The 25,937-nt window shown below is 43.9% G+C and overlaps 1 protein-coding gene across 2 annotated transcripts in view; it reads right to left on the reverse strand.

Moving 5' to 3' along the window:
- LOC139654798 (SH2 domain-containing adapter protein F-like) overlaps positions 1-25,937 on the reverse strand; it is a 101,742-nt gene that overhangs the window by 28,504 nt on the left and 47,301 nt on the right. The window contains exons 3-4 of one of the 2 annotated variants that reach the window (XM_071531971.1): positions 1,828-2,046; positions 640-738 (exon numbers count right to left, since the gene is read on the reverse strand). In XM_071531971.1, coding sequence (XP_071388072.1) covers positions 640-738; positions 1,828-2,046 — 318 coding nt within the window. The remainder of the gene's footprint in view (positions 1-639; positions 739-1,827; positions 2,047-25,937) is intronic. The other variant, XM_071531972.1, reaches the window with a different exon arrangement.

Raw genomic sequence — 25,937 nt, forward strand, 5'->3', positions numbered from 1 at the left:
GGTGTTAACAGGTGGAGTCAACCTGGTATCAACTGCTGTAATCATGCATACTCCCCACTATACCCAAGCACCTAGAAAGGTTAAAAACATGTGTGAACATCAACTAGACCTATTGGTAGTATCGTTTATATACTGTATGGCAATACAAGCTTAATACCCAGGGGTTTGCCCACACATGCAATGAAAGGCTGATTTGTAGAGCACCTGCACCTTTTTTAGTCCACTTCAAGCACTGGGTATAATCACTCCAATAGTATCCAGATAATGTCACCGTCAAGGAAGCTGATTTGCATTGGAAACAGGTGACATTTTCTCAACCTACTGGTAGATTATTTTCTCTTATTTTAATAAAAAGGAGATTTTAAGACTCAAATGACTTGTCAAGATGTATAATGTTTGCAATGAAGGGGTAATACCTTTTTGTATGCCAAAATGCAAACAAAGCTTAAAATTGCTAAGAACTTGCAAGGGATTAATTGCTAATAACAGTAATTTTCAACAGCATTTTTTTTTAACCTGAGTGGATTTAAGTGAGAAATAAAGCCCAAACTGAGTTAAGCTCTAACATAAATACATACATAAATACATACAGACAGACAAGAGAAACTCCACCCTCCCCAACCCCGTCTCCACCGGTACCTGTGAGGGATTTAGAGGTGCAGTCCTTTCTTCTGTGGGGAACTGATCCAGTGCCACTTACAGAGCCCTCGTAGCTAATGCAGTCATAACAAAGCAGAGCTGTTCAAGGATAAAAAAAAAGAAAAATATAAAGAGAGAAGGGTCGATGAAAAATAAATAGAATCAAGGATTTTTGAAATTAGGTTCTTTCAAATCAGTGAAAAGCTTGGCATTTTGTCCTTAACGATTTTTCTTTTGGGTGCATTATAATATTCCAATGCCATATTTTTTTCCAGGAACAGCCCTGTTCAGTGTTATGGCTGTGTTAGCCATGCTGAAGCTCTCATACCACAGCTCACACACACACACACACACACAGACACACACACACACACACACACACACACAGAGTTCATGAACACCCAGACAATCTGCACCTACATGCACCTGCACAACCAATCATGCCCCATTGACCAGCATAGGTATCCTCTTAGTTTAAACAGATAGAAGCAGGACGAAAACAGCACATAGTACACTGGACACCTGCGAATCAACTTACTGTAATGCTTTCACAAAGGTAAAAAAAGAAAAGAAAAAGGAGGCAGCGTGAACAGAGCGTTTATAGCAGCAGCAGAAACCTCATAACCTGACAGAAGCCATAATCACATTTGTTAGAGCTGGAAAAACAGATACCAGGGTTAGTTAGACAGGAGAGAGAATATCTAGGAGTTAGGTGACAGCCAATTATGTTAAAGGCCTGTAATTGCAATATGGCAAACCCCTGTTGAAATGCAGTCACCCCACAACTGGATTTGTTTACATAGTGAAATCCATTGTCTGAGCTTCTGATATCAGAGCGGAGAGTATGTGACAGGTAAAGTGTAAAAGGTTTGTTTAGTCATGAAGATAGTCCTGTAATATGAGTTAAGATGGCTTAGGAAAGGTAAGAAAGCTTGTTTTCTATCTACAAGTCAAGCTTTTCAAGAGCATGCGGAACTGTCTAAAATTTATATGGATTCTAAACAAAGGAATCGAAAGGTTGAGCAGAGATGATTTTTTTTCTCTCTCATTTCACTGCATTGTTTTTGGTACTTCCTATGCGATATGTCTTGTTGATGGTTGGCACTTAACAAAAACTTCCCATTGGGGATAATAAGGATAACAAGTTCTATCTACTCCATTTCATGCTATATGCACTGGCTATCGTACCTGCGAAGGCCTTGGAGATCCTCTCTTTTTTCCACTCCCAGGGCTGGTCGTACTCCTCGGGGGGTCGCTCGTCGTCCTGGGGCAGTCGGCTTTCTCTGGGACAGCGTGAGCGCTCGGGGTCCGAGTCCCCGCCGTTCTCGGCCGGCTCGTACGGCGTGTCGTACAGGGGCAGCTGCCTCACCGCTCCCTCCTTGGGCCCTCGCCCACCGGATCGGATCTCTGGTAACAAGGACAGAGGCTGGTTGTTAATGCCATGATCAAGAGATAAAACAAAACTTTAGAGATGAAAACAGTTCAGTGAGGATGGGAACAACAATTAATTACGTACTACACAAGGAATGAGGATTGGGGACTTACAAACCAGTGGGGGAACAAACCTGATAGACCTGCAATACTTCTTGTATAGCATATGATCAATGAGATGGAATGTTCCATACTGATTTGACTGAAAGACAATATAGTGTCATATTCACAGCTTCAACTAATTAAGTCTTCCTTATAAAGTGGTGGAATATGGAGTCAGACCATTGCCTGGTACTGGTTGAAGCAGCCAGTCTCTCTGTCTTTACGGCTGGTGATAAACTATTTTTGGGCAACGCAGAAATATAAATAGACAATGCTCCCTGGAAAATCCAACAAAGTGAGACATAGGGTTAAAAATCTATGAAAATGTTAAATAAGATGTTGCTATGTGATTAAATCACCAGTGTTATGGCAACTCCTTGCACACCGTATCCTTTTGCCAAAAACGTTGCCCAGTGCTTTAAGGAAGAGGGAAAGGAGACCTGGGACCTGCAGGCTTGTTTGTTACAGCTGGGTGAATCTTAATCAAGCTGGAAATACCTGCTAACAACAATTAGCAAGACTTTGCAGCATCGACGTGACCACACACAGACAGCTGCAGACGCTGGAGTGTGTGACTAAAGCTCCACAGGACTCCCAGCAACAGAACAATAAGCTGGGCACTCTCACAATATATCTAAAGTATAAATCCCCCACTAATAATAGTTAGGTAGTGGAGTTTAGAGTGTTGATAGGGTGTGTCAGAGGTATGGCAGGGGCCTCTAAGGCACATGCAGTGAATGATGGTGAAAGCTAGCTGGATGACAGACAGAGAAAGCAGAAGAGAGAGTTGAAACAAGGGGAGAGGAGAGGGGCCCGGGGGCCTGAGCACCTGCAGGAGCACACGGTGTAACCTGCCTGAGTGCTGCAGAATCACTACAGCTATAAACAGCCTAGCCCCAGGCGGCACATGCCTGCTCTGACAGAACACTAGTGAAGAGAAAGCACCCACTTCCTTTCTCACCTTTCTCTATGTCTGCCTCCCCCAAAACACTCAATGTTTAACGTCTCTATTCCTTTCAAACGAATGGCATGCGTGCATAATAGAGGGAGGTAAATGTGCAGCTGTTAGATAATGTGGAGCAGACACAGAATTAGAAGCCGCTGAGGTTCCCCTGAATCAATGAAGTGGATGGGAAAGGAGGAAGAGAGAAACAGAAAAAAAATATCTGCACACTGGATTCAAGCTCCTGAAACATAATTTAGTTTTTTAATCCTGATTTTATGAAGGACTTAAAAATACACAAAGTATGACAAGTATGAATGAGTGCAATCAATCAAAGTCCAGAACTTAAAAGATTATTATTATTTCACCAACTTGAAAGACAGATTAAAAAAAGAAAAAAAAGAAATTGAGGCTGTCTCTCTCTCTCTCTCTCTGTCTCTCTCACACACACACACACACACACACACACACACACACACACACACACACACACAAACAGAGTCAGAGTGTCACTTTTTAATGAGCACAGCACCATGGAAAAGGCTTGGGATGGAGGTAAGGGATTTGAACTTTTGTAGTATCTAGGGTCCCTCAATGTATTACAGGTTTCCCTGCCACTTCAGGAAAAAAAAAAATATTCCACACGCTAGTGTGAAGTACAACCTCTCAAAGGCAGCTACTTCGATTAGCAGCATGTGCCACCCCCCCAGAGATGGAGTGAGTGGACTTCCAATGCCAGACAAGTAGCCTTCTGCCTAACATGAAAGCTGTGTATATGGAGGGGATCCTGTCTACCATAGTGGAAGGGTTACCTAGCATTTATGTAGTATGAATTTTTCTGGGCATTTCCTTAAAGGATTCCTGATAACTGTTTGTCAGAGAAGGAGATATTTAAATCAGTGTCCCATAAAGATTTCAAAGAAGTTGTGATTCTCATCTTTCTGAGAAACAGAATAAAAGATTGCAGCTTTGTTGTCTTTACCATTTCAATGTTTTGATCGACAAGGTGTTGCCTGATGAAGATTTGTAATTAAGGTTTGGAAGCATGAATCCCGTGTGTATATACAGTATATTCAATTTGCACTTTACACCTACTGTTTAACAGCACCTGGCCTAAGCTAGGTTGGATGTGCACCCTTCTGCTCTCCTTGTAAGGGAGTGAAACAGCCCTGACTCCCAATGACACATCATGCCCTTGAGAACCCCCCTCCCCCTCCTCCCCTCCCTCCCCTCCCTCCCCTCTCCATCTCCCTCTACTCATATGAAGTTGTTAGCAGCCGGTTCCCTTCCTCTTGGGCCACATGAAGCTGTTAGCGGCCAGCTCCACCATAGAGTAATGCAATGTGAAGAGAATGAAATATTATGCCACACCACTGCATAATTGCCTCTCAGCCCAAGGGAGCTCTTGCGGAAAAATGAGCAATGCGTTGAGCCTAATGGAGCTACCCGGTGGTGGTGGGGGGGTGGAGTGTGGGGTGGAGTGAGGTGAGGCTGTCAGATCCCGTATCTCAGCGTAATCCCGCATGAGGCAAACTCACCCTCTTTGATCTTGCTGTTAAAAGACTTGGCATTGCGAGCTCCTGGCAGGATCAGGGCCTACCTCCGTAGCAGAAGAGCAAACAGCGATGGGATGGGGTGAAAGAAGCAAAAGAGAGGAGGCTGGTGGTATGGGGGGGGGGGGGGACCCCTTGCTCGGAGAACCCCTTTAATTGGAGGCGCGTTGCCTTGGATAAACTGCTGTGGTGGGTTAAGGCTCCCTGCCAGCTCCCATGAACAAGGCCTTGGAGTGTGTGTGTGGAGCTGGGAGGGGTGCTGCAGCATGGGCCCGCTGCCTCAACACTCTTTCAGCAGGGCCTGCATCTCTATCTGTCTTGATTCCTTCCTTCCTTCCTTCCTTCCTTCCCTCCCTCCTTTCTTCCCTTCTGTCAGCTCCTGTTGAGGCACGCTGGGTAAACTGGGTGGGGACACATCTGTCTAGGCAAATCACAGTGATTGGCTTGACACTGGGACTGCAACTTGTTACACAGCTGCAGTCTGTCTCCCCTCTCTGACCTCTACCCTCTATTTAGGGTCAGAGGTCAGGCACCACACCCTACCTTGATGAACCTCGTGCCTCCCCCTCCCCGGATGTCCCAGTTCCTCTCCAGATGCTCCACTTCCTCCCTGCTCTCCCACTTGGCCTTTACAACCCCCCAAAACAAACAGTGGAGCACCTTAAAAACCTTAGAGAACCACACTATACAAAGCTGATTTCTTCTCCTATTCTTAAGCTTGGCACGATAGTGGTGAGCTTCTAGATTTAGATTGTGTGGTTTGGTAAGCGTCAACTTTTTCGTCAGGTTTCTCTAGTCTGTGTTGAAGTACGCATGTGTAAACGTCACTATGACCAGCTGATGAACTGACATGTTCCACTTCAATCAAACCTATTAGTCTGTTTATCTTCCTTATCAGTCTCGTTTTGCTTTGATTAGAACAAATCTAAAATCTAGTGTACATAAAAAACATCAACGCAGCTAATAAAAAACAATATTGTATTATTCACCCACTGGCTCCTACATGGCAAGCTTGCAACTAGCACTCTGCTAGTTTTCACTTGTTTTAGAATGAAAAGGATGAGCTGTTGCTGCCGACAGTGCTGAGAGCTTACCATGCTCAGAGCATTGAGCGCTAGATGTATTTCAAGAAATAATTAAACTTTTAGCAAGTGTGCTGCACTTCAAACAGGGTTTCAATAGTGATGCAGCAACAGCAGCCCTGCCCACCAGCATCTGTTTCGTGCCACTACCTAAAAAAAAGAGGTCTGGAGGACAGAAGGGCATACTGTTGAGAACCAAAGTTGCATTAGAGCTTAAAGCCAATATTAGGCTGATGAGGAAAGACGTGGACACTGACTGTCACAGAAGCTCAACTCTAAAGCCAAAGCCAGTTGAATATAGCCTTCCATATGCCAGCTGAGAATCAGTGACAGAGAGGCAGCGAGGGGAAGCGTTAAGCTCTGAAACAAGCGACAGATCCTGTCTTCGTTATCGTCTCTCTCTCTGGTTCATGAACCAGAGAGATTAATCCTATGGGAGAGAGAGGAAGATATTTCTTGCTAAGAATCCAGGGAGGCTCCTGTCCCACTTTCTTGCAGGAAGAGCCCTCTGGGCATATTAGCATGGCTGTGTATGGGAAGGCAGGAGCACTCTGGATTAAATCAAAAACATGAACTGCAACCAACCTGGCAGCCGGATCCTGCTGCACCTGTCTGACTGACCACACCATCCACCCTGCACCACCCAGACCACTCCTCTCCTATTCCTCCTTCTTCTTCCATCTTGCAAGAATGAGCGAGAGTTAAACAGCTGCACAACCCCACCTTTATCGCAGGGCTAAAGCTTTTAATACGTAAGAGGGGGAAAAAAACAAATTTATCTGTCTTTCTGGTAGACTGCCACCCACCCCTTCAGATAGAGCCGGAGAGAATTTGCAGCTGCGAAGCGCTTGGAGGGGCACAGAGAATCTATCTGGATTTGATTGAAGGGATCTCTTGGGCACTAGTGAAGGATTAAATGTGATTGACTTTACACCCCAGGAAAACAATGGGTAGAAAATACCCAGGCTTCAGGGATTTACTCTCCCTGCTCCACCAAAAAGTCATTCTTAAAGAAATCCTAAGCCCACGCAGAGTATTATCATTTCACTGGCTTGGTTATGAACTAGGCTGAGTCACTGCTTAGTGCATCCACCTGAAGTGTACTACATAATATGAAAGGGAGACCCAACATAATTGAATATGTATTAGACAGATGACAATGTGTGACGCAAAATACACTGTGTGTGTGTGTGTTGTGATGATAGTTGTATGATGATATGACAATGAAAGAATGCACATGGAATAGCAGTGTAGTGGGTAAGATATTAAACCAGAGCGGTGATGTAGCAGGATGCTTTCTGCTCCAAACAAGTAATTACTCTTGGTGTTGAGCTGCTTCTGAATGCTAATGGCTCAAGGTACGCTAGTAGACTTGGCCATCTGTGACAAAGGCGTAGCCGGGCTTGTCCCATGACAAAGACACATTTGAGAGCGGTAAGGGGTTGATTAACAAAGCTGCTGTGCCAAGGTGCATATCCAGCTGTGCAGCCTCTCTATTGCTTTTGATTTCATTCTTTTTTTTTATTTGCCCAGGTCTGTGAAAAGTGAGCGGCGTCTATCTCGCGGCGGCACTCGGGGCTTTGAGCCGTCGGAGGCCACCCAGAGATATTGTGTGTCAGTCAGAGAGCTGGATGACAATTGAAGGTGTTTGCTCCCTGACCCGTGGCGGCCCGCTGTTGAGCTTCATTCGGCTTAGTGCTCAGCGAGTGGAGCGGGGCCTGCGAGGAGGCACTCGCCGCCGACCGTTCCCCACAGACCTCCATGAGAACGGTTACGATAGGAAGAGACAAAACAACCCTGTCAGCTTTGTGCTCACATCTCGCCCCGATTCCAATGTCATTTTCATGTGTCATAGCGTTTTGAAGGAACAAAAGCGACAAAGACAAAGGAATAAATTAGCTTGTGTGTGTGTGTCTTTACTGTATGTCTCTCTTACAGCCTTGCCCATATTCAAATTTTTCTTCCTTCTTTACTTTGATATTTGGAAACAGTTTGAAAAATGTCTGCAATCAATGTGCTTTGATTTCTCCAGCCGCGCTCTTGTCTTTGTGTACATGTGTGCTTGTCCGTATGTGTATTGTCTGCTTGCAGGAGTGTCTGCGTGTCGGCGCAAGTGTGTGAGTGTGTGTGCCGCTGCGTCTCTATCAGCCCCCCGCAGACGGAACAAAAGCAGCCATGCCGTTCGCTCTCTCTCTCTCTCTTTCTTTCTCCTGGCCCACACCATGCCAAGCTTGTGGTGGCTACTCACTGGGGCCTCTGCCTGCCCGTCACACACATATACTTTCGGGAAGCCTGGAAGCAGACTGAAGCAAGTCTCTAGCAAAGTCTATTAACGCTTGGCCCAGAGAGGAGAGGGTATTTTGGGACTTGCCGCACTATTTGTGGTGTGTGCTTTCTTGTAAACATGCCTTCCTGTAAGCTGGAAGCCATGGCTACTTCTTGACGGAGAAATGACACATAGTGACAGGCACTTACAGGCAGACCTGGAGAGCTGTGGCGTGTTGGTGAACAAATGAGATTTACTCTTCACACAACTCAAGAAAATGTATTAGTTTGCTCATGGCCAGGAATATAGGAATTCAATGAGATACAAAACCTGGGGAGGAAAGAAATATATGGATTTTGCATGCTGGCGCCATACAAAAGCTAGATGCTAACGGGCTGCTTTTAGAGAAAGATAATCAAAGCAAAGGTAATTCCAAGAATGAGTTAAATCAAGAATAGTGCTGGCAGTCACAAGTACTGTTCTACTGCAAGTGTGTGTACTTGTGTGTGTGTGTGTGTGTGTGTGTGTGTTTGTTGTTCCCCCAGATGGCCTGAGGGAACAGTTGCTGAAGAGTCTTTCTCCCTGAACGCACTGACATGTATATGGATTCATTCCTTTACTGCGCCACTGGCTGAGAGCGGAGAGTAGGGCTGGAGACACGACATACACAAAACAGAAAACAAGAGGAGAGAGGTGGGTGATGACGGAGGTAAGCAAGACAAAGTAACAGAGACAGAGAGAGAGAGAGAGAGAGAGAGCGCTTGTGCGACACAGAGTAGTAGAAAGCGTTAGTGGCAGAGAGGATATATGAAAAGAAAGAGGGACAAAGAGAGCAATAGAGAGTAAAGAAGAGAATGGGAGTTGTAAAATTGAAAATTAGAGAGAGGCAGGTGATGCGAGTTTGTCAGAGAGACAGAAAGAAAGAAAGAGACTGAGATAGGAAGTCAAGGAGAGCGGGGGACGCAGATAGAGAAGGAGAGAATGGGAAGAATAATAAAGTGAAGGGCTCTCCATGTTCCAACAGTACACCCATCACTTGAAGGCCGATGAAAATAAATGCTAGGTGACTTTCAGGTTTCAATATATAAAAGAGCACTGCCTCTGTGCAATAGGCTTGTATTACATGAAAGGAGCTTGCCATGTCATTTTATGCAGCCCTTTTTCTAAAAAGCCCTCTTGGTCCCCAAAGTAAACATCTTTATTGGTTTTTGTTTGTTGGTTTGTTTGTCTCTCTTCTCTGCAGGAAGAGAACCATGCTGTATTTATATACAACATCTAACCCCCGAACTCTTGATGCAAGAAAAACAACAGTCGAGAAATTATAGCTTGCGAGCTAGTGTTTAATTCAATCTTTAAAAAAAAACCCCAGCAAGGGGTCAAATCCTAAACACAGACAAGCTTAAGCTGAAATTGAGTTTCCCGTTATCATGAAAAGGATTGCTAATTAACAAAGTCTGGCATCCAGTAATGAGTAATTAGCTGGATCTGGGGTTTAACACGGGATGATGTAATGCCGGCGGGGGATTCCAGTGACTTGCTCCTGCCTCACTGTTTAACACTCGCAGTGCATCCCCTATGCAAATGCCTGTCCACTTTAGGGCCACTGCATGGACCGTGGCATTGATTCTACGCTGGGCACAATGGCAATTACAGCTCGTTAGGACTGAGGTGAAGGCTCATTAATAGAAGATGAATGGGGATATCGGGCTTGGAAAGGTGCCCTCTCTACCTGCATGAATCACAGAGCAGCACGCACGGCTAACACAAACAGCTCTGCAGTGAACAAACAACAGACGAGCAGTAGATCAGCATTCTGACAGGGCAATAGCAAGTACAGATACGATTAGTCAGTCGCCGGTGCCGCTGATTGCGTTGGAGCAGCCGAAATTCCATTTGGACGGCGGTCAAATACTGAGAAAGTGGAATCCTGCTTTCTCGACACGCAGAGACAAGGACTTAATGTGAAGCGGTGACAGGCTGCTTGGCTGCTGCCGCTAGATGCAGAGGGGGTCTCGGAGCCTTGTGGGAGCGGAGCTATTTTTCTGCAGGCTCCGGTTCTGAGCTGCGTTCGCTCTGCGGCTATTGTTCCTGAGCTGAGATAAGGCTGGCTGTGGATTAGAGGAGAGTGCACCCAGAGTTCAGGTCCTGTACGGCTGCTGGAACTAGATGACGGCACGGGAATGGGATTGGTTCTGGGAATGGAGCTGGGAAGGGAAGAGGAGATAAGCGGAGAGGAGAGGAGAGGAGAGGAGAGGAGAGGAGAGGAGAGGAGAGGAGAGGAGAGGAGAGGAGAATTCAGTGGGTGATGGCACTAACACTACAAGAGTTCGAGGTTTGATTTCCACTGGGACCACCCACGCAAAAATGTATGCACTCACGGCACTCTGGATAGACATGACAAATTGGTATTATGATAGAGGAGAGGTGAGGAGAGGAGAGGAGGGAACAAGAGAGGAGAGGAGAGGAGGGAGTAGGAAGCGAGGAGCAGAGTAGGATTTAACAGAGTCATTGAAAGAGTTGGCCCTGTCAGTGAATGCCTGGTGTCGTGTGATGAGTCCTATTCTCCCTGTGTGGTCGCCAGCTACAGGAGGAGGAGGAGGAGGAGGAGGAGGAGGAGGACAGGGGGGGTTTGATGACACGTGGACGTGGCTGTGATGAATAGCCACTCAATGCACCCCCTTCCCCTCCTCTCCCCACCGTGGGGGTCAACAGCCCATTAACAGTGATGGGCCTCCAGCAACAGTCAGCGAGGAAACCCCCCACTCCCTTCCCACAACCTTCACCCACCACCCGTTCCCCCAGGGAAAGTCAAGACTGCTCATCTATTCTGCTCTGCTGGGGAAAGAATAGAACAGAGAAAGAGACAGACACGGGATAGACCAAACTCCCATTTGTGGCACAAGGAAAGCATTCCAGTGAAGTCCTGGGCATAATAGAGACATACCATGTGGGTCAGACAGAGGTCACGTCCCGTCTCACTGCGTCCATTTATATTTTACTAGGGATGGGACAATATGCTTATCTCAAGATGCAATTTGATATGCGATATCGGGTTCACAATTGATGTAATACGTATAAGTTCAATGACAACAAAGGATGAGAATTATTATGCTAATTTCCGAGCCACAAATCTTTCTAGCGATGGCATTGGCTACAATTTAAAAATGTCATTACAAAGTTCAAATAATATAATTTGGATGGAGAGCTTGTGAAACTGTGATGGTCAAGCCGTCTCATTTGTGATTATTACAGCAGAATAAAATGGAGCTAATATTGTGATTCATTTTTCTGCCCCACAATATGTATTGTCACATCTTTGTATTGCGATATATTACATTTTGATATATCATTTTAGAATGACTGAGTGTAAGTAGAGGCTTGGTGTCTTGGACGCTTTGACAGGCCACTTGTCTGTTATATTGGGGGGGGGGGGGGGGGTTGAATTTGGGACTTTCGAGAACGGTCTCTTTAACCACTACAGCACCCTGCTGCTTTGATCTGCAACCGTTACTTTATAACAGCCATATGCATTGCTCAGAGCCAAACAAAGCCAACCCCCAGCTGTACACTAAAATGGGCGTCTTGCTGTGGCTAGGAAGCTTCTCTTATTTTGCGTTGGCAAATGAAATCGTTTTTCCTTATTGTGTGATAATCCGATAATCTCTCCCCGCAGCACAACAATGCAGACAGAAGCCACAGCCGAGAAATCTGTGGGAAATTAAGTTCTATCACCTCCATACTGAGCAGAGCTGACAGACACTGTACCCTCCTTGGGCTGTCTCTCATTAGCGGAGATAGATGCATGCTGAAACGCTGACACATTTTACTCCACCAACCCAGTTGCATATGGAGGACAGTAGCAGATTTTTTCTCATGGCAACATTACACAACCTGCACTGTGTATGAACTCTGTTCTACTAATAGTAATACGCAAATCTGAACTGTAGCAGCTCATACAAACCAACCACAGCACTTACAAAATGGAGCATAACACCATTCCTGAACTTCAAAGTCAAGGCTCATTATGAAACATGCCAGGCACAGCAGCAAATTATAAAAAAAAAAAACAGTGGGACTACTTCGACCATAAATATTCATCAAAAAACACAAACACAAAAAAACAGCACAAGCAGTTGAATCTTTGGGCTAAAAGCGAGGGAGATGCTGGAACGCTTGGTATTGATTTGTTCCCTTTATCCGAGATGGCTACTTATGCCGGAGCAGCATTGTGACCTGTTTACCAATCCTGGGAGCACAGAGGACGTGCATGTCCTCAGGGAAACGTGCATTAGCAGGGCTCTGGCAATGCAAATAGTTACACAGCCAGTGACCTCGGCCTCTCCCTGTGTGTGTGTGTGCCGGCTTGACCTTCAGCTGAGTGCTGCTTCTTGGTAGACGCTGCCCACATGACTGCGTGGAGAGGGTAAATACAGTAAGGGTGGATTACCACGGTAAGCTGCTAACAGTGTTTACACGACTGTGTGATCCGATCCCCCTCACCCTGCCAATAAAGCATGACATGACCACCGACAGATTAAACAATGGGATACACTAACAGTCGTTCATATGGCAGGAGAGGTCAAGGCTCCTATGGATGTTTCACAGAGGTGTAGTAGAGCTAATGAACACTGATAGATGTGGAGTTTCATTCCAAAATGAGATTTCCACCATTTGATAAAAGCAACATCTGCTATTACAAAATAATTAATGGTACAAAGTGACATCAAGCTATGGTACTTTTAAAATGACTGAAGGTAACTTTTACAGGCTCTGTTTAGAGATATAGAGATAGTGAATGAAGTCTAGGTAATGACTATTTTTCCAAAATGGATGTAGCGTTTTGAAAATGAACTCATCATTTGAGGACAACACGAGTTATAACTTCTCCAGGCATATTGTGTATTATATTGTCATTTCTCTGGCACTGCATTGTGTATCTCTCTGCTGGGCAGAACACTTTTGTCCTTTAACTCATGCCTCTATGAAGGCTAGGGAGGATGTGGCCTGTCAAATGGCTCCTACTCCACGCTGTGCGTTAGATAGTGAATATGCCATTTGTTGGACGTTTTATCCAAAGTGCCTTACAGAATGTACACATGCATCATCAGCCATGGAGGGAATGCTTCCTTTGAAATCAATGAAAGCGTCCAAGCCCAAAAATCACAGAAGTTAAATTCTCGATTGGCTGATGAGCGCGTTCATCCTCATATAGTGTATTGAAATAATGTTATTGGTTGTTTTCATGTGTACTGACTCATTTGAAAAAAAATAAAAAGGCTTATGTATTTTTCAAAGTGACAAACACACTCCAAAAATCATATAATTGTAACCTACTATACAAGTGTCTGGCTGTAGTTTGTGGCTGTATTGTAGTTTATTTCAGTTCAGCTTTTGTCCACATTTGTGCACATAGCGAAAAATACCAAAGCTATACTTATGCATGTTGATGAATATGGTGCAGACAGTTTTTTCCCTGTGTTCCTCTTTAAAACCATGTGCTCTGTGGAGCAGCTAGTACAACACTCTGACTGATTGGTGATGGCGAGGCAATGCATGTAGTGGAATTTGAGGGTTATTGCCATGCATAGATACACACAGACAGCTGAACAGGTACTTGAGGAGTACATGTAACTCACTAGCAATGACACAATTCTCTTTTTATGCTTGTTAGTACTGCAAAGTTATTAATTGTTCTATGAAGCAAAGACATCAAAATATAATAAGTCAAAAATATAAAAGATACATGCTTAGATTAGATTGATTCACCGACCGTATGTGGTTTGGATGGATGTTTGAGTAGGAAATGAGTTTGTACTTTAGCTTGTTTTTCCCTGTTTTTTTTTTCCTTCTCGTCCCTGTCTCTGTGTATCTGTGCTACCCACTGAGCTGCACAGGACCACAAGGCTGTGGCGCTGGTGTGTGTGTCTGCTGTCTGTCCTCTTCGGCTCCCATTAGATCAGACCTCAGAGGGCCTGGAGAGAGGCTTCTGGAGTCCAGTCCGACCACTCATCTCTGCCCAGCCTGATTCCTTCTGACAGGGACAGCAGGCCAGACCAGGGGATGCGCATGAAATATGATCTAGCCGTACTGCCACAACTTCACAAACAATACTGAAGTCAGTAGGCGTATAATATGAAGGCCATTGCACACTCCCATGCTGCTAGGTGCACAAATGCGTCTCCTTTCATACTATTTTTTTAACCAAACCACGTCGCTCTCATCAAAACAAACATGGCATCGGACAGTGAGGAAGAAGAGCTCCTGCTGTTACTTTTGACAATGAAACAAAAAAAGAAAGAGAGTGGTATGTGCGACCGCATGTTTATATCTCTGTATTGCTCCATTGATGAATCGTAAATATGTCAATAATGCCTCACTTCCTCACACAACCTGTCTTCAATTTCATCCATGTTTAATTTCATCCACATTTGCATCATGTTGTTCCTGCAACTTTATGTTCTGTCTGAGCAGGATTTTAGTGTTATGTTGTGCTAAAAACAGTGCTAAAAAAAGATTATATTGTAGAATCTTCCACATGCAGTTCAATCAGGACAGTTCCAATCAAAATGTCCTGTATATTTTACATCATTGTCATAAAATGTCAAACTCAAACAAATAATAAGAAATAATAGAAATGTTTCAGCAAAACATTTCATACCAGGAAATCATGCCCCTGCTGTTTTTGTCTTGCATTTGTTTGAGACTAGATGCAAAATTGTGGCAGTTCCCTCACTGGCTATTGGTAAAGCTGTCACAGATATTGCAGCAGGCATGTGACAGGCATGTGGCAGCCGTCTACTCTGTTTGATTTTCATCAAATCTTTCTTTGTTGCTATTTATGAGGTTATTCCACTACATTGTCTCAGCCGTGATATTTGATAGCTGAGGAAAACTGATTGATTCATCATATAGTATCACAATCAAGATTCTGGAGCCAGTATTGGCATTTGAGTCAATATTTTAACATTTTGACAGCGCTGCAAGGGATGATGCATGTTTTTGTAAGGGATAACTTACTGAAATGTCATTAGCTTTTCACTTCGCTCATTGGTAATCAAAGAGCTTTAAAATTCATGGGGGGAGCTAATACATCAATACTGCTGAGCCACTACCCCCGAGGAGTAAACAAGACAAAAACAAGAACGCTTGCAAAAGAAGAAAAGTAATTTCGATTGAAGGCAAAATAATACATTCCAACACTCTTGAGGACTGCCTGTGAATTTATGAAGTTTTGTTTTTGGTGAGGCCAACAGCTTTAGTAAGGCTGATTTTACTTGCAAACCACTTACTGGTGACGTGTAGTTATGGTGATATACAACAAAGACAACAAAAACAACAAAAACACACACAAATCCCACCAGATAGTATACTGTGTGCATCACGACAGCTTGTAATGAGACTAGAAGATCAGTTCAATCTCACTCCAAATGAACTTCCTAATTCCAACCTACTCCAAATGTGCTTTATTCACATTCTACAAGAACCGTCCCATAAAGGCGAGCTCATTTTCCTTAATGAGTAAAACACACAGCGAAAAAACTCCAGAAGACTGAACAATGAATGCAAATCGACCCCGAGGGTGCGCTGTAGAAAATGTGCTCTTGTAAACAAAACTGATTACCCAAGAAAAAACAAGCTGAAATGTAAACCTTGACTAAGCTAGTTCTATTACTGGCTAATGAGCAAATCCTTTAACACCTCATATTGCCATTTTTACATGGTATTTCACATAGTTTATATACTGCAAGAGCAGGACTGGTTACAGGGGCTGTTGATTGATGGTGTGTGGGAAATATGTACAGTTGGGGATCAGGGTTAAAGATTTTTGGCTTATTCCTCAGTAACCTTAGGTTAAATGACTTCTTGTCAGTGCTGCTATACCAATATAAGCTCCGGATGGAAAAGTCATTAGCATTAGCATATTTAATTTAGAAGGCCAGATCTATGCAGTTCCTCTTGGAGATATGATGTGTCTCCGCAGCAGAAGTGTGATTTCAGTCTCCCATTTCCTCCATTAGAGCTAATCTGTGCTCAGACATTTACACCCATATTCCTTAAGGATAGCATTAATACAAGACAAGGTTCTTTTCACTCATGTAGTTAATAACTTATCAAGGTTTGTTCATACAGTACATCATCAGCTCCATTTTTCTTCATATGTAAAAACTGTTAACGGCAATAATATTCACCCGAGCGTCATACCAATACAATAACATTCATAAAACTGCTGATGGGCAACGTGGGCCTGCTTTAATAAGGTGCCACTGGAATCATAATAATAACAATCATCATAACCATTTGTAAAGTAATTTTCCTAACTAAGGTACAAAGCGCTGTACAATAAAAGGAACAAAAAAAAAAAAACACACCAACAATTAGCTATGAAAATGGAAAGACTTACATAGCTGACTCTATTAAGGCCCACGGCTGAACAGGGATCATAATACTATGTCAGTGTTTCCCGTGCCGAGTTTTTACGACGCCGTTCTGTTGGCCTGGCACCAGACATGTGGCTGCTGCTGAGTTCAGTGGAGAAGCCCACGTGGCACGCTGCAGCCCCAGTAGTAGCTCTGAAACCTCTGCCAAACATCAGTCAGCACACCACTGACTTTTATAGCCCGGGTCCCAAAAAACAAAAAAAACAAAAAAAACACACCACTAATGACACTATGGACCATGAGGGTCGTATCTGCAGGCATGGTGTTTTGGGAAAGGCAGTGTCACTAGCAGAGTTGTTATTAAAATCTGAAGCACACACTGAAATCAGGCAAGGGAGTCGCATGGCGCTGTCAGGAACATTGCATTCTTTGTAGCCTGGAGGAAAAAAGTCAATGGCAATCCCGTAAAGAAACACTCAGCCAATAAAAATGGATGATGCTGGGTGAATAATCTCTGCCTCATCCATTCCCGGACCCAATAACACAGCACAAGGGTGGAAAGAATGCCAAGCAATGGATCACACCAGTGACGCAACAGAGGAGGCTGTTGACGTTAAAATACAGGTCAGGAGAGCTGCTTAGTCATACCTGCTACCTCCCTTCAGTTCCTGCCCCCGCTTTAACATGCATCCCATGAGCCACCACACTTCTAGCGCACTTAGCTAACTCTCAGTCCTGCGACTGCCAAGGGGAGAAAATGTATGCGATTCGTCGAAAACCTATTCTCTGGGGACTCCTGAGCTGACAAACTGAATCACAATCGATCAGCTGACGGTGGTGTAAATCTCTCATTGAGACTGAGCATGAAGAAAAAAAAGAGAAAAAAAGCACTGGCTAGTTGGAGGTGATCAAATACAGACTACAAATGCAATTTTAACAGACACACACACTAATCATCACTTCAATACTATTACCACTGTCGAAAATAGGTGAGAGAGCTAGTGCAGATGGTAAACATGCAGCGCTGATGTGCCCAACTAGGTTTCATTCTCCCACTGCATCCGCCGTTTCCCTCAGGAGTGTAATCATCCTCCGTGTGGTTTGGCCGCCTCCTTCAACCCCAGCAGGAATGCCTCCTCCAGTGCCAAAATCCCTTTCACAAAATGTGGATGCAAGCAAAACACAAAGAACCCGACCGCTGAGCAGGATGAAGCTCATTCTGTCACAGGGGCAGGGAGGGTTTTATCGCGGGCTTACGCTCCGCTGTCGAACATGTTTTGTAAAGGAATGCCGATGTTGATTTAAGCCATCTCCCTTCCCTACGTCACACTATTCGTACAGAATACCACACCGCCCGTACCCTATCATATTCATTCACACAGCAAACGCACTCAAACACACATGTGCGTACACACACGCAAAGAAGTATCCACACACACACAAACAAACTCCACCTCGTACAGTAAAACCATCCATTACTGAGGTTTAAAATACCATGTCAGGGCCTTGCAGGCTGACCTCAGGAGGCCGTATATCTGCTGCTAGCCTGGTATTCGGTCAATGAGAGGAGTGGCAGATGGAAGGCCTGTTCTGGATTCCTCTCCTCTTTTCTGCTAGTTCTCGGGCAGTTACACATATACAAGTATACGTGTAGGCATGAGAGTTTGGCAATCACATATACACACTCACGGAAGACACACGGATACAAGTGCACACAGATGATTGGCAAAAACACACGTAAGGCTGGTATACACACATACCATGGGCGACACGCACACACACACACATACCTCACGCGGCCACACATCACCTACCCCCCTCCTCCCTCCTCACAGTGTGCCAAGGGTGGGCTGACAAGACCCATCCCGCTCAGAGCTGCTAACACATTCTTGCACCTGCTGCCTCCCTCCCCGCTGCGGCTCATCCACTCTCTTCAGGGAGCGCACACTGAATTCCACACTGGTGAGGTGGCTGAATGTCTAACAGTCATAATCTTTCTGCTATGCGCAGTTGTGCCGCTAACCTCTGACAAGTGTAATTCTAACTTGGCTTCTCTGTTTTCGCCAATGAATAAAACATATTTTACTGAGGGGGAGTCTCTCAGGGACTGACAGGAAATTAGGCCGATGAAGAAATGTAAGGAGCGGGGAAAGCGGAATGCAATCTCTGCCAAGTCTGGTAGCATGTAAGAGACTTTTGATTTATGCTGAGTGGGGGTTTGGTGTCTATATTCTGTGGGTGTACTGGTCTATATATATGTGTGAGTGTTTGTGTGTGTGAGGTAGCGAGACAGACACAGACAGATAAACTGACAAAAATGAAGTATATGCGACAGCCTGCTAAACATATGGAGGAGACAGAGGCTCCATTCCTGTGGGTGGGGAGATGAAAGACTGAGAAGTCTGACTTCTTGCACTGCTGAGACATAGGAAGCTACCAGAATCCTGTCAGGAACAGGAGGGGCCAATTTCTGCTGGCTTAGATTCTCGAGAACATGTCAGCCCCTTCCTTCATACACTAGGGCCAAAGAAAACTGTTTGTGACACACAGGAGAGGCACTATTGCCTGTTTTCGTGTATACACAAGTGGGTTCATTTCACAGGAGGACAGAGTGATACAGGACTTTCTATGCTTATTTGTTGACAGGTCGTTCTCTGCTAATCCGTATATGCCGCTTCCCACTGGCTGTTAAATTGCAACGAGGTAGTCATGAAGAATGTCCTGAGCGTCTTATCGCCATGCTTTCTGTGTACTGACATTTTCCTCTGCTGTTGTCTAAATTCCTGTGGACACACTGTGGAGGATGTGGCACCAGCAAACACAAGTCTCCGCCGGCTGAATGATGGCTGACCTTTCTCAAGGCAATCTGTGAAACAGGGAGCCCAGACCAGGAGTGAGCCCAGATAGGACGGCATGACTGGAGTGGCAGATGCGGTTGAAAAATATTGACGATTTCAAAAACTCATGAATAAACCATGAATGGATGAAATGCAGTTGAGGATGAAGGGTATTATTCCATCAAAGTGGTTTTGTTCTCTTGAAAGAGTTAGATTTGAATGGCTGTCTGCTTGGATCCACCATCTTCATTAATAACATTCATTAGCTATTCAGGGTCTATTTGAACTGAGCACCGTGAATCTTCAGTCTCCCCTGGCTCCAGTCCTGATACACTTACATGGACCATGTAATGCAGGCAGAGCAATTCAATTAGGAGGGAGGCATTTGATCACTCTTAAGACTAAAGACCCACGACCTAAAAGCCTAATTTATCACCATCAAGGTCTGTTGTATGACAATGGTGAATTAGGTGTCCCGGCCATTTCTGGAAGGTGACGCATGCCTTCCTAGAACTATGAGTGGTAAACGAGATTATAACCCCGTACATGTCTCTCCTAGAAATGGAGAGCAGCATAACTAATGGCGATGACTATCTTATTTTTATTGTTTTTTCCTACAATAGGCCCCTGGTAGAACAGGCCCATTTGTTGCCCCTCATATCACTTCACTTCACCATTACACTGTCTCTTGTAGGGAGCAATAGAGGGAGACAAAATCAAACAAAATAAGCCCATCTGCAGTCTTCGCTACAAATCATCACCAAATCAAAGACATGGACACCAAGACAAAAGGGAGCATTGTGTTGAAACCACTCCAAGATCTGTTTGCAAGACTTTGCCAAGCGACAGAGGAAGGAGTAAGAGTTGACGGAGACAAATGGGGGAGAAAAAAAAAATGAAGCAAAGATGAGGAAGCTAGGAAGTGAGGCGGGGCAGTGTGTGAGCAGCCCTCAGTGCCAGATGACCCACTGTTGGCAAGTCAGGCTGGTGGGCCCTCTGCTGCTCTCAACAGTGCCCAGGCACAGAGGGGAATCCTAGGTAATTTGTCCGCTTGTTTGGATAATCCGCCATCTGCCACACCGTGAAGGCCACAGACCCATCCGCAAGCATTCGCATTGGACCCAAATAGTAAACATATGGGGGCAAGTTACAGTGCAGTCCAACTGTCTCTGAAGGCACAGAACTGGCAAAACAAGACTCAAGCAGACAACAATGAACTGGATGGAGAAGATTTGGTAACTTGGTTAAAAGGGATATGATTGTCCGCAGGGGTTCTACAGAAGAAGCATTTTGGTTATTTATGCAAAATTTTAGGCATTTTCAGCTGGCAGACTTTCCAGGGCAACTTGCAGTGACTGAAACAGTAGAGCTTAAACGCCAAGATTGACCACACTAGAAGCAACAAACAGTATGGGATGCAAGGGTCAAATCGAAACTGAGAGTTCCAGTCAGTACTCATCAATGTTTAGCTGTGCTGTATAGCTGTATTCTTTTTTAACTTAATGACATTCCATCATATTCTGATATTTGTAACAGCCCATATACATCCATTGTCTTGTTTGCTAGCAATCTATCACAAGCTTAAATATGTGTACTAGGGACTCAATATGAAGATTGCTTTCTCCAGAGCTTATCTCACCAGCCTGCTGTCAGTCAGGCGCTGCTAATTTCATAGTCTGCTAAAGTAGCAATTAAATGTGTATCACATTAGGAGCTAAACTTAGCAGGTGCTCGGCAGCCACTCTTCCATCAGATAAAAATGACAATTATGCTTGTGGATTTCCTGTCACAGAAAGGCATCGTCACCTGTCAGCAACCACAAGAGATAGGGTCATCGTTGTTTTATTTATTCTAGCTCCTTTCACGTATGTCATTGTCACCTTCAGTCTTCCTTAACATGTCCTCTCCTATTTGTAGCCTACTGATCTGGCTACTTTCCTGCATGCATGATTGAGATGGATTCAATCTTTCAAAGAAGCACAAGCTAAACCAATGAAAACCGCGAAAAGGACCTTTGTGAAAGCTCAAGCAAATTGCAGTATGTCAAACACTGGCTTGCAGAAACACTGAAATATCAGCTAAGTGATGTGCTGTAGCTGTCGGTGCTAGAACATAGACTGCTTTGCTCACATCTTTTCCATCACAGCTATAGATTATATCAGTTTGCCCACCCTTTTCTCCAACAGTGTACAATTAACACCCGGGCTGTCTCTCTAATCCATTCCCTTAGATCAAAGACTACCTTCATCCTCTGATGTTGTAAAACAGCTCTGTGCTTTGCTATCCCCACTGAGGAGAATTAATCAACGGTATTCAAACAAAGATTGTAAAACGAGTCTGAAGAAAATGTTCTGCACCACCCACATGAGCACAACAGGGATGTTATTAGTAGAGCTGAAAGAAAGGTGGAAAGGTGGAAAGGTGGCGAAAGCTCCCTTGTACAGTCATTCTTTTTGCTCGTCATGTGATAAAGGTCAACTCAGTGAGCCTGCTGAAGAATATGCGAATGTCATGGAAAATCCATCTTGGACTTCCACTTCCCAGTTTTGTCATCCCGCCATGAATCATTATTTTCAATTTCCTGGTTGTTTATAGGGATAGGGAACGGAGACACATGTGAAGCTTTATCTTGTGCATGATGGTTTTTTTTTTTTAAATGACCTTTAAGAAATCAGAAAATTACCTTCCAGAATGACTCTGAGTGAGTGCTGGCTGAGGGAAAGGACTGAATACTAAAGATGGTGATAAACTAAGCAATTTTTTTGGATGGCTAATACATTACAGTACATTTTTAACCCTGTATACGATAGATACGGGTTGTCTAGTGTATCAGTAAAGGACTATCTGATTAGGGCAAAGAGATTGAAAGAGAATAAACTGAGAATAGTCTAAACTGAGAAAGAATGGTGACTACTACACCTGTTGAACATCATGAGAGTGTATATCTGCTACAATCCCACGCTTTAACCATGTTTGAGCTCATACAGCTTTCTGACTGTACCTCACAAAAGCTAAGTGGCCAGGTGAGAGGACAGAAGGAGACGAATAAAGCAATGGGTGAGGCTTGGCAGAGAGAAATTCAGAGAATGACTCACTTTGTTGTTCGCCTAAGATTGCTCTTCTTACTGCTCTTCTATTGTATTCCCTTTGACTATACTGTATTTCGGCACACTTTGTTCCAACGAAGTGCACCTACACAGCCCTTTGAAGTGCTGTGAAATGACATAGAAGAGTACTTTAATAAGAGGATGTACTGAGTCATAGACCACCGGTGTGAATAGGCCTGGAGATGATGACTGGGGCTGTGAGGTGAATAACTAGGTGGAGGGGTTTTGGTCCGTAGCCTGGCTCAACGACTGGTCGCATGGCTGAGCACCAACAATAAACTCCCTTACTCTCAGCTCGTATAGAAAAACGGAGGCATTGAAGCACTCTCACACTCTCAAGTGTTGAGCTCACTTAATTCTTGTTACATCTGTACACTCCATAATTGAACCTGTCTTCTTATCTTCACTCATGTTCCTATGCTGTTGTTTTTCTTAATGACTTGATCGGGTTCTAATTGGGTCAAAATCTGGATTTAACCATAGTTGGCATCAATTAAGCCACCCTGCACATTTTTCTAAAAGATAAGGGTCAAAACCCCATGTGACATGATACAAGTTTGGCTTGGACAGCAACTTTGAATTTCAAGAAATCTTAATGGTTTTCTAGCTTGAGACATGGGCAAAGGTGGCAATCATACTTAAGTTAAAGGAGAAGAAGATAAGAATGAACAAGTCCAATAAGAGAACAGACACCAAGAATATCTTTAGTTCAACAAGTGGTGAGTATGTTGTGTGTGTGTGTGTGTGTGTGTGTGTGTGTGTGTGTGTGTGTGTGGGTGGGTGTGTGGATGAGGATGTGACTAAAATGCAAGTTAATTGACAACAGCAAAACATCCAAGAATACTCCAGAAAGTTTTCAGTGTCACCCGAGTCATTGTTGTTTTTTGAAGAGTGGGACTCATTTTCTCGACGCTTACCGGTGCAACTTGAGCATCTGCGCATTGTCCCAGAATGCTGAATGAGTGCAAATTGCTGTAATGAAGCTATTTCATTATGGGGATGAGCAGTGCTGAGTAAACAGGAACAGCGAGGCAGAGTGCTTCATGGAGCCATCTGTGGAAGTGCTTTGGCAAGGAGCGCTGCTGTGTTTACAACACTGATGGCTGGCGGGAGGACGCAGATGACTTCTAGCTAAGTGGAACAACAGCCATCTCCAACTTCCACCCATCTATAAACACTGCTAATGCACACTAGTGGGAGAACCTGACAGCGCTGTGTTTGATGAAGGCTGGACCGAAGAGCTATACAAGACTCCAGACTATGAATCACACAAATTCACCTGAGGCCATCTCTTTGGCATTAACTTTGCCACAAGTTTATCACTGACATTGCAGGAGAGATCAGACATGATTCTACCATATAACTAGAAGGGCACTCGGAGAGTGCAGACCTCCGCCAAGGTTCGCGCTATTATTGATTCGGACCGGATCCACTCCAAAATCTTATGGGTTCTTCCTTGGCCCATGCTACACCCTTCCACAAAGTTTCATGAAAATCAGGCCAGTAGTTTTTCCGTAATCCTGCTAACAGAAAAACAAACAGACAAACAAACAAACAAACGGCACCGAAAACATAACCTCCTTGGGGGAGGTAATAACAGGGTAATATATGTTTAATTTGACCCCTTTATGTACACCATTATCTCACCATATGATTCAATACACAATATGGCCCTCACGATTCGATACAACCACAATACGATGTAATAAATAAAGGTTCAGTGACAACAAAGTCTGACTGTGCAGAATTATGTTTATTTCTGAGCCACAAATCTTTGGCTTGCTAGAATGTAAACAACAATGTAAAAATGTCATTACAAAGCTTGTGAAATTGTGACAGGCAAGCTGTCTCATTTGTGATTAGCACAGCAAAATAAAATAGCTAATATTGCAATTTCTGGCCCACGATATGTATTGTCACATTTTTGTATTGCGATATATTGAATTTCGATATATTGACCAATCCCTATACACCATAGAGTATTTAGATAGTAGAGAATCAAGAATTTAACTTCAGGATTTTAGACACTAGCCTCTCAGCACTATTTGACTCCCATCTCTACAAAATCTCCATAAGACCCCTTTCAAATTCTGGTTAAAGAGAACAATTTCCCACTCAGAGAGAGAACATACTAAAGTATGTAAGAGTGAATATACTGTATAAGTAGACAGCTGAATAAAAAATTCTCATCTCAAAATCAGAGTCCAAAGCAAGGCAACACAGAATAAAAGACTTGCTGGTCATACACATGCGTACACACACTGATACATACTGATATACAGGGAGATACAGTAGAAAGATACTGTAGATATAGTTAAGGAGAGAAAAAGAAAGGCAGAAAGAACAGAGGTGGAAGCTACTTTCCAGCTGATGTCCTTTGATAATACAACATGAAAAATACACTTTCTTCAATCCCTTCAAGCAGAGGAGTGTGGGATGACAAGGTACAAGGTAAAGCTAAAGAACACAGTGAAAAAAGCTCACTTCTGCTGACTTCAGGGAGTATACAGGAAGCAGAAAATAGGCCAGGCCCAATTTCAGCATGTCTTAAAGACAGCCAGGAGAAATAGACAAGAAGAGGGAGAGAGGGGGAGAGAGAGAGGGAGAGAGAGAGAGAGAGAGAGAGAGAGAGAGAGAGAGAGAGAGAGAGAGAGAGAGAGAGAGAGAGGAGAAAAGAAGCCAATTCTGATCTTCCGGCTGTGAATGCAGTTCATACATGATGTTCACACTGATGTCACAGCCATGCATTGAAGAGCACTTGTATTAACCGGCGCAGGGCTGTGAAATTGAGGCAGCCTTTTTAGCTGTGGAGATGACAAAGGGCATTCTTTGGATTCAAAAGACTTAAGGTGCTGAGTTTGACATCTGAGGCAAAATTGTCAGGCAATTATCCCTCTGACAGGAAGCAATTCAGGCTGAGCATTCGGGGGAGAAAGGCACATGTGCAGACTATTGGATGGCACTGAGAAGAATGAAACCTTTGGTCAAATACAAAAAAATGCTAAATCCATGCTAGTGCTCCAACATTCATATGCAAGACTTTAGACTTTGCACCCTGGTATGAAAATGGGATCCCTATAGGCAACATAAAATGAATACTGATTTTAAATGAAAAAATACTGTACAACCTGTGCAGCATCCCAACTGTTTTTATTGATCAGCTAACAGAAGTAGCAAAACATGTACACATTTCAGCAAAGGGATCAGAGCGATGTTCCTGAAGCTTTTATGGGTCCATTATCTTGCTCACGAATAGTTCAACAAGAATTGACTCATTGGTTGTTGCAGGGGTCAAATCTGTGACCTCTTGGTTATGAGATGGCCTCTCTAACAACCAATCCGCTCTGCTGTACCAACGCAAGAGGAAATATATCCCCAGTATTTATAACTGTGACTCTCATTAATGCTTCATCCCAGATCAGTTCATTTTTATGCATGAGTCAAGCTCTACAGATGGGCACATGCGAAAGATGAATATATCCCCATCACATAAATCGTTATTCAGTCCGGATCGGCTCATTTTCATGCCAGAGTCACATTCTCCAGACATGTCATAATTACTTGTCTCCTGACATTCATTAAGTAACATGCTGATTTCC

The sequence above is a fragment of the Centroberyx affinis genome, unplaced genomic scaffold (assembly GCF_046629955.1).
Source record: "Centroberyx affinis isolate AG114_WGS23_722 - 3 ecotype Tasmania unplaced genomic scaffold, CSIRO-AGI_Caff_v1 ptg002151l_1, whole genome shotgun sequence".
Taxonomy (NCBI): Eukaryota; Metazoa; Chordata; class Actinopteri; order Beryciformes; family Berycidae; genus Centroberyx; species Centroberyx affinis.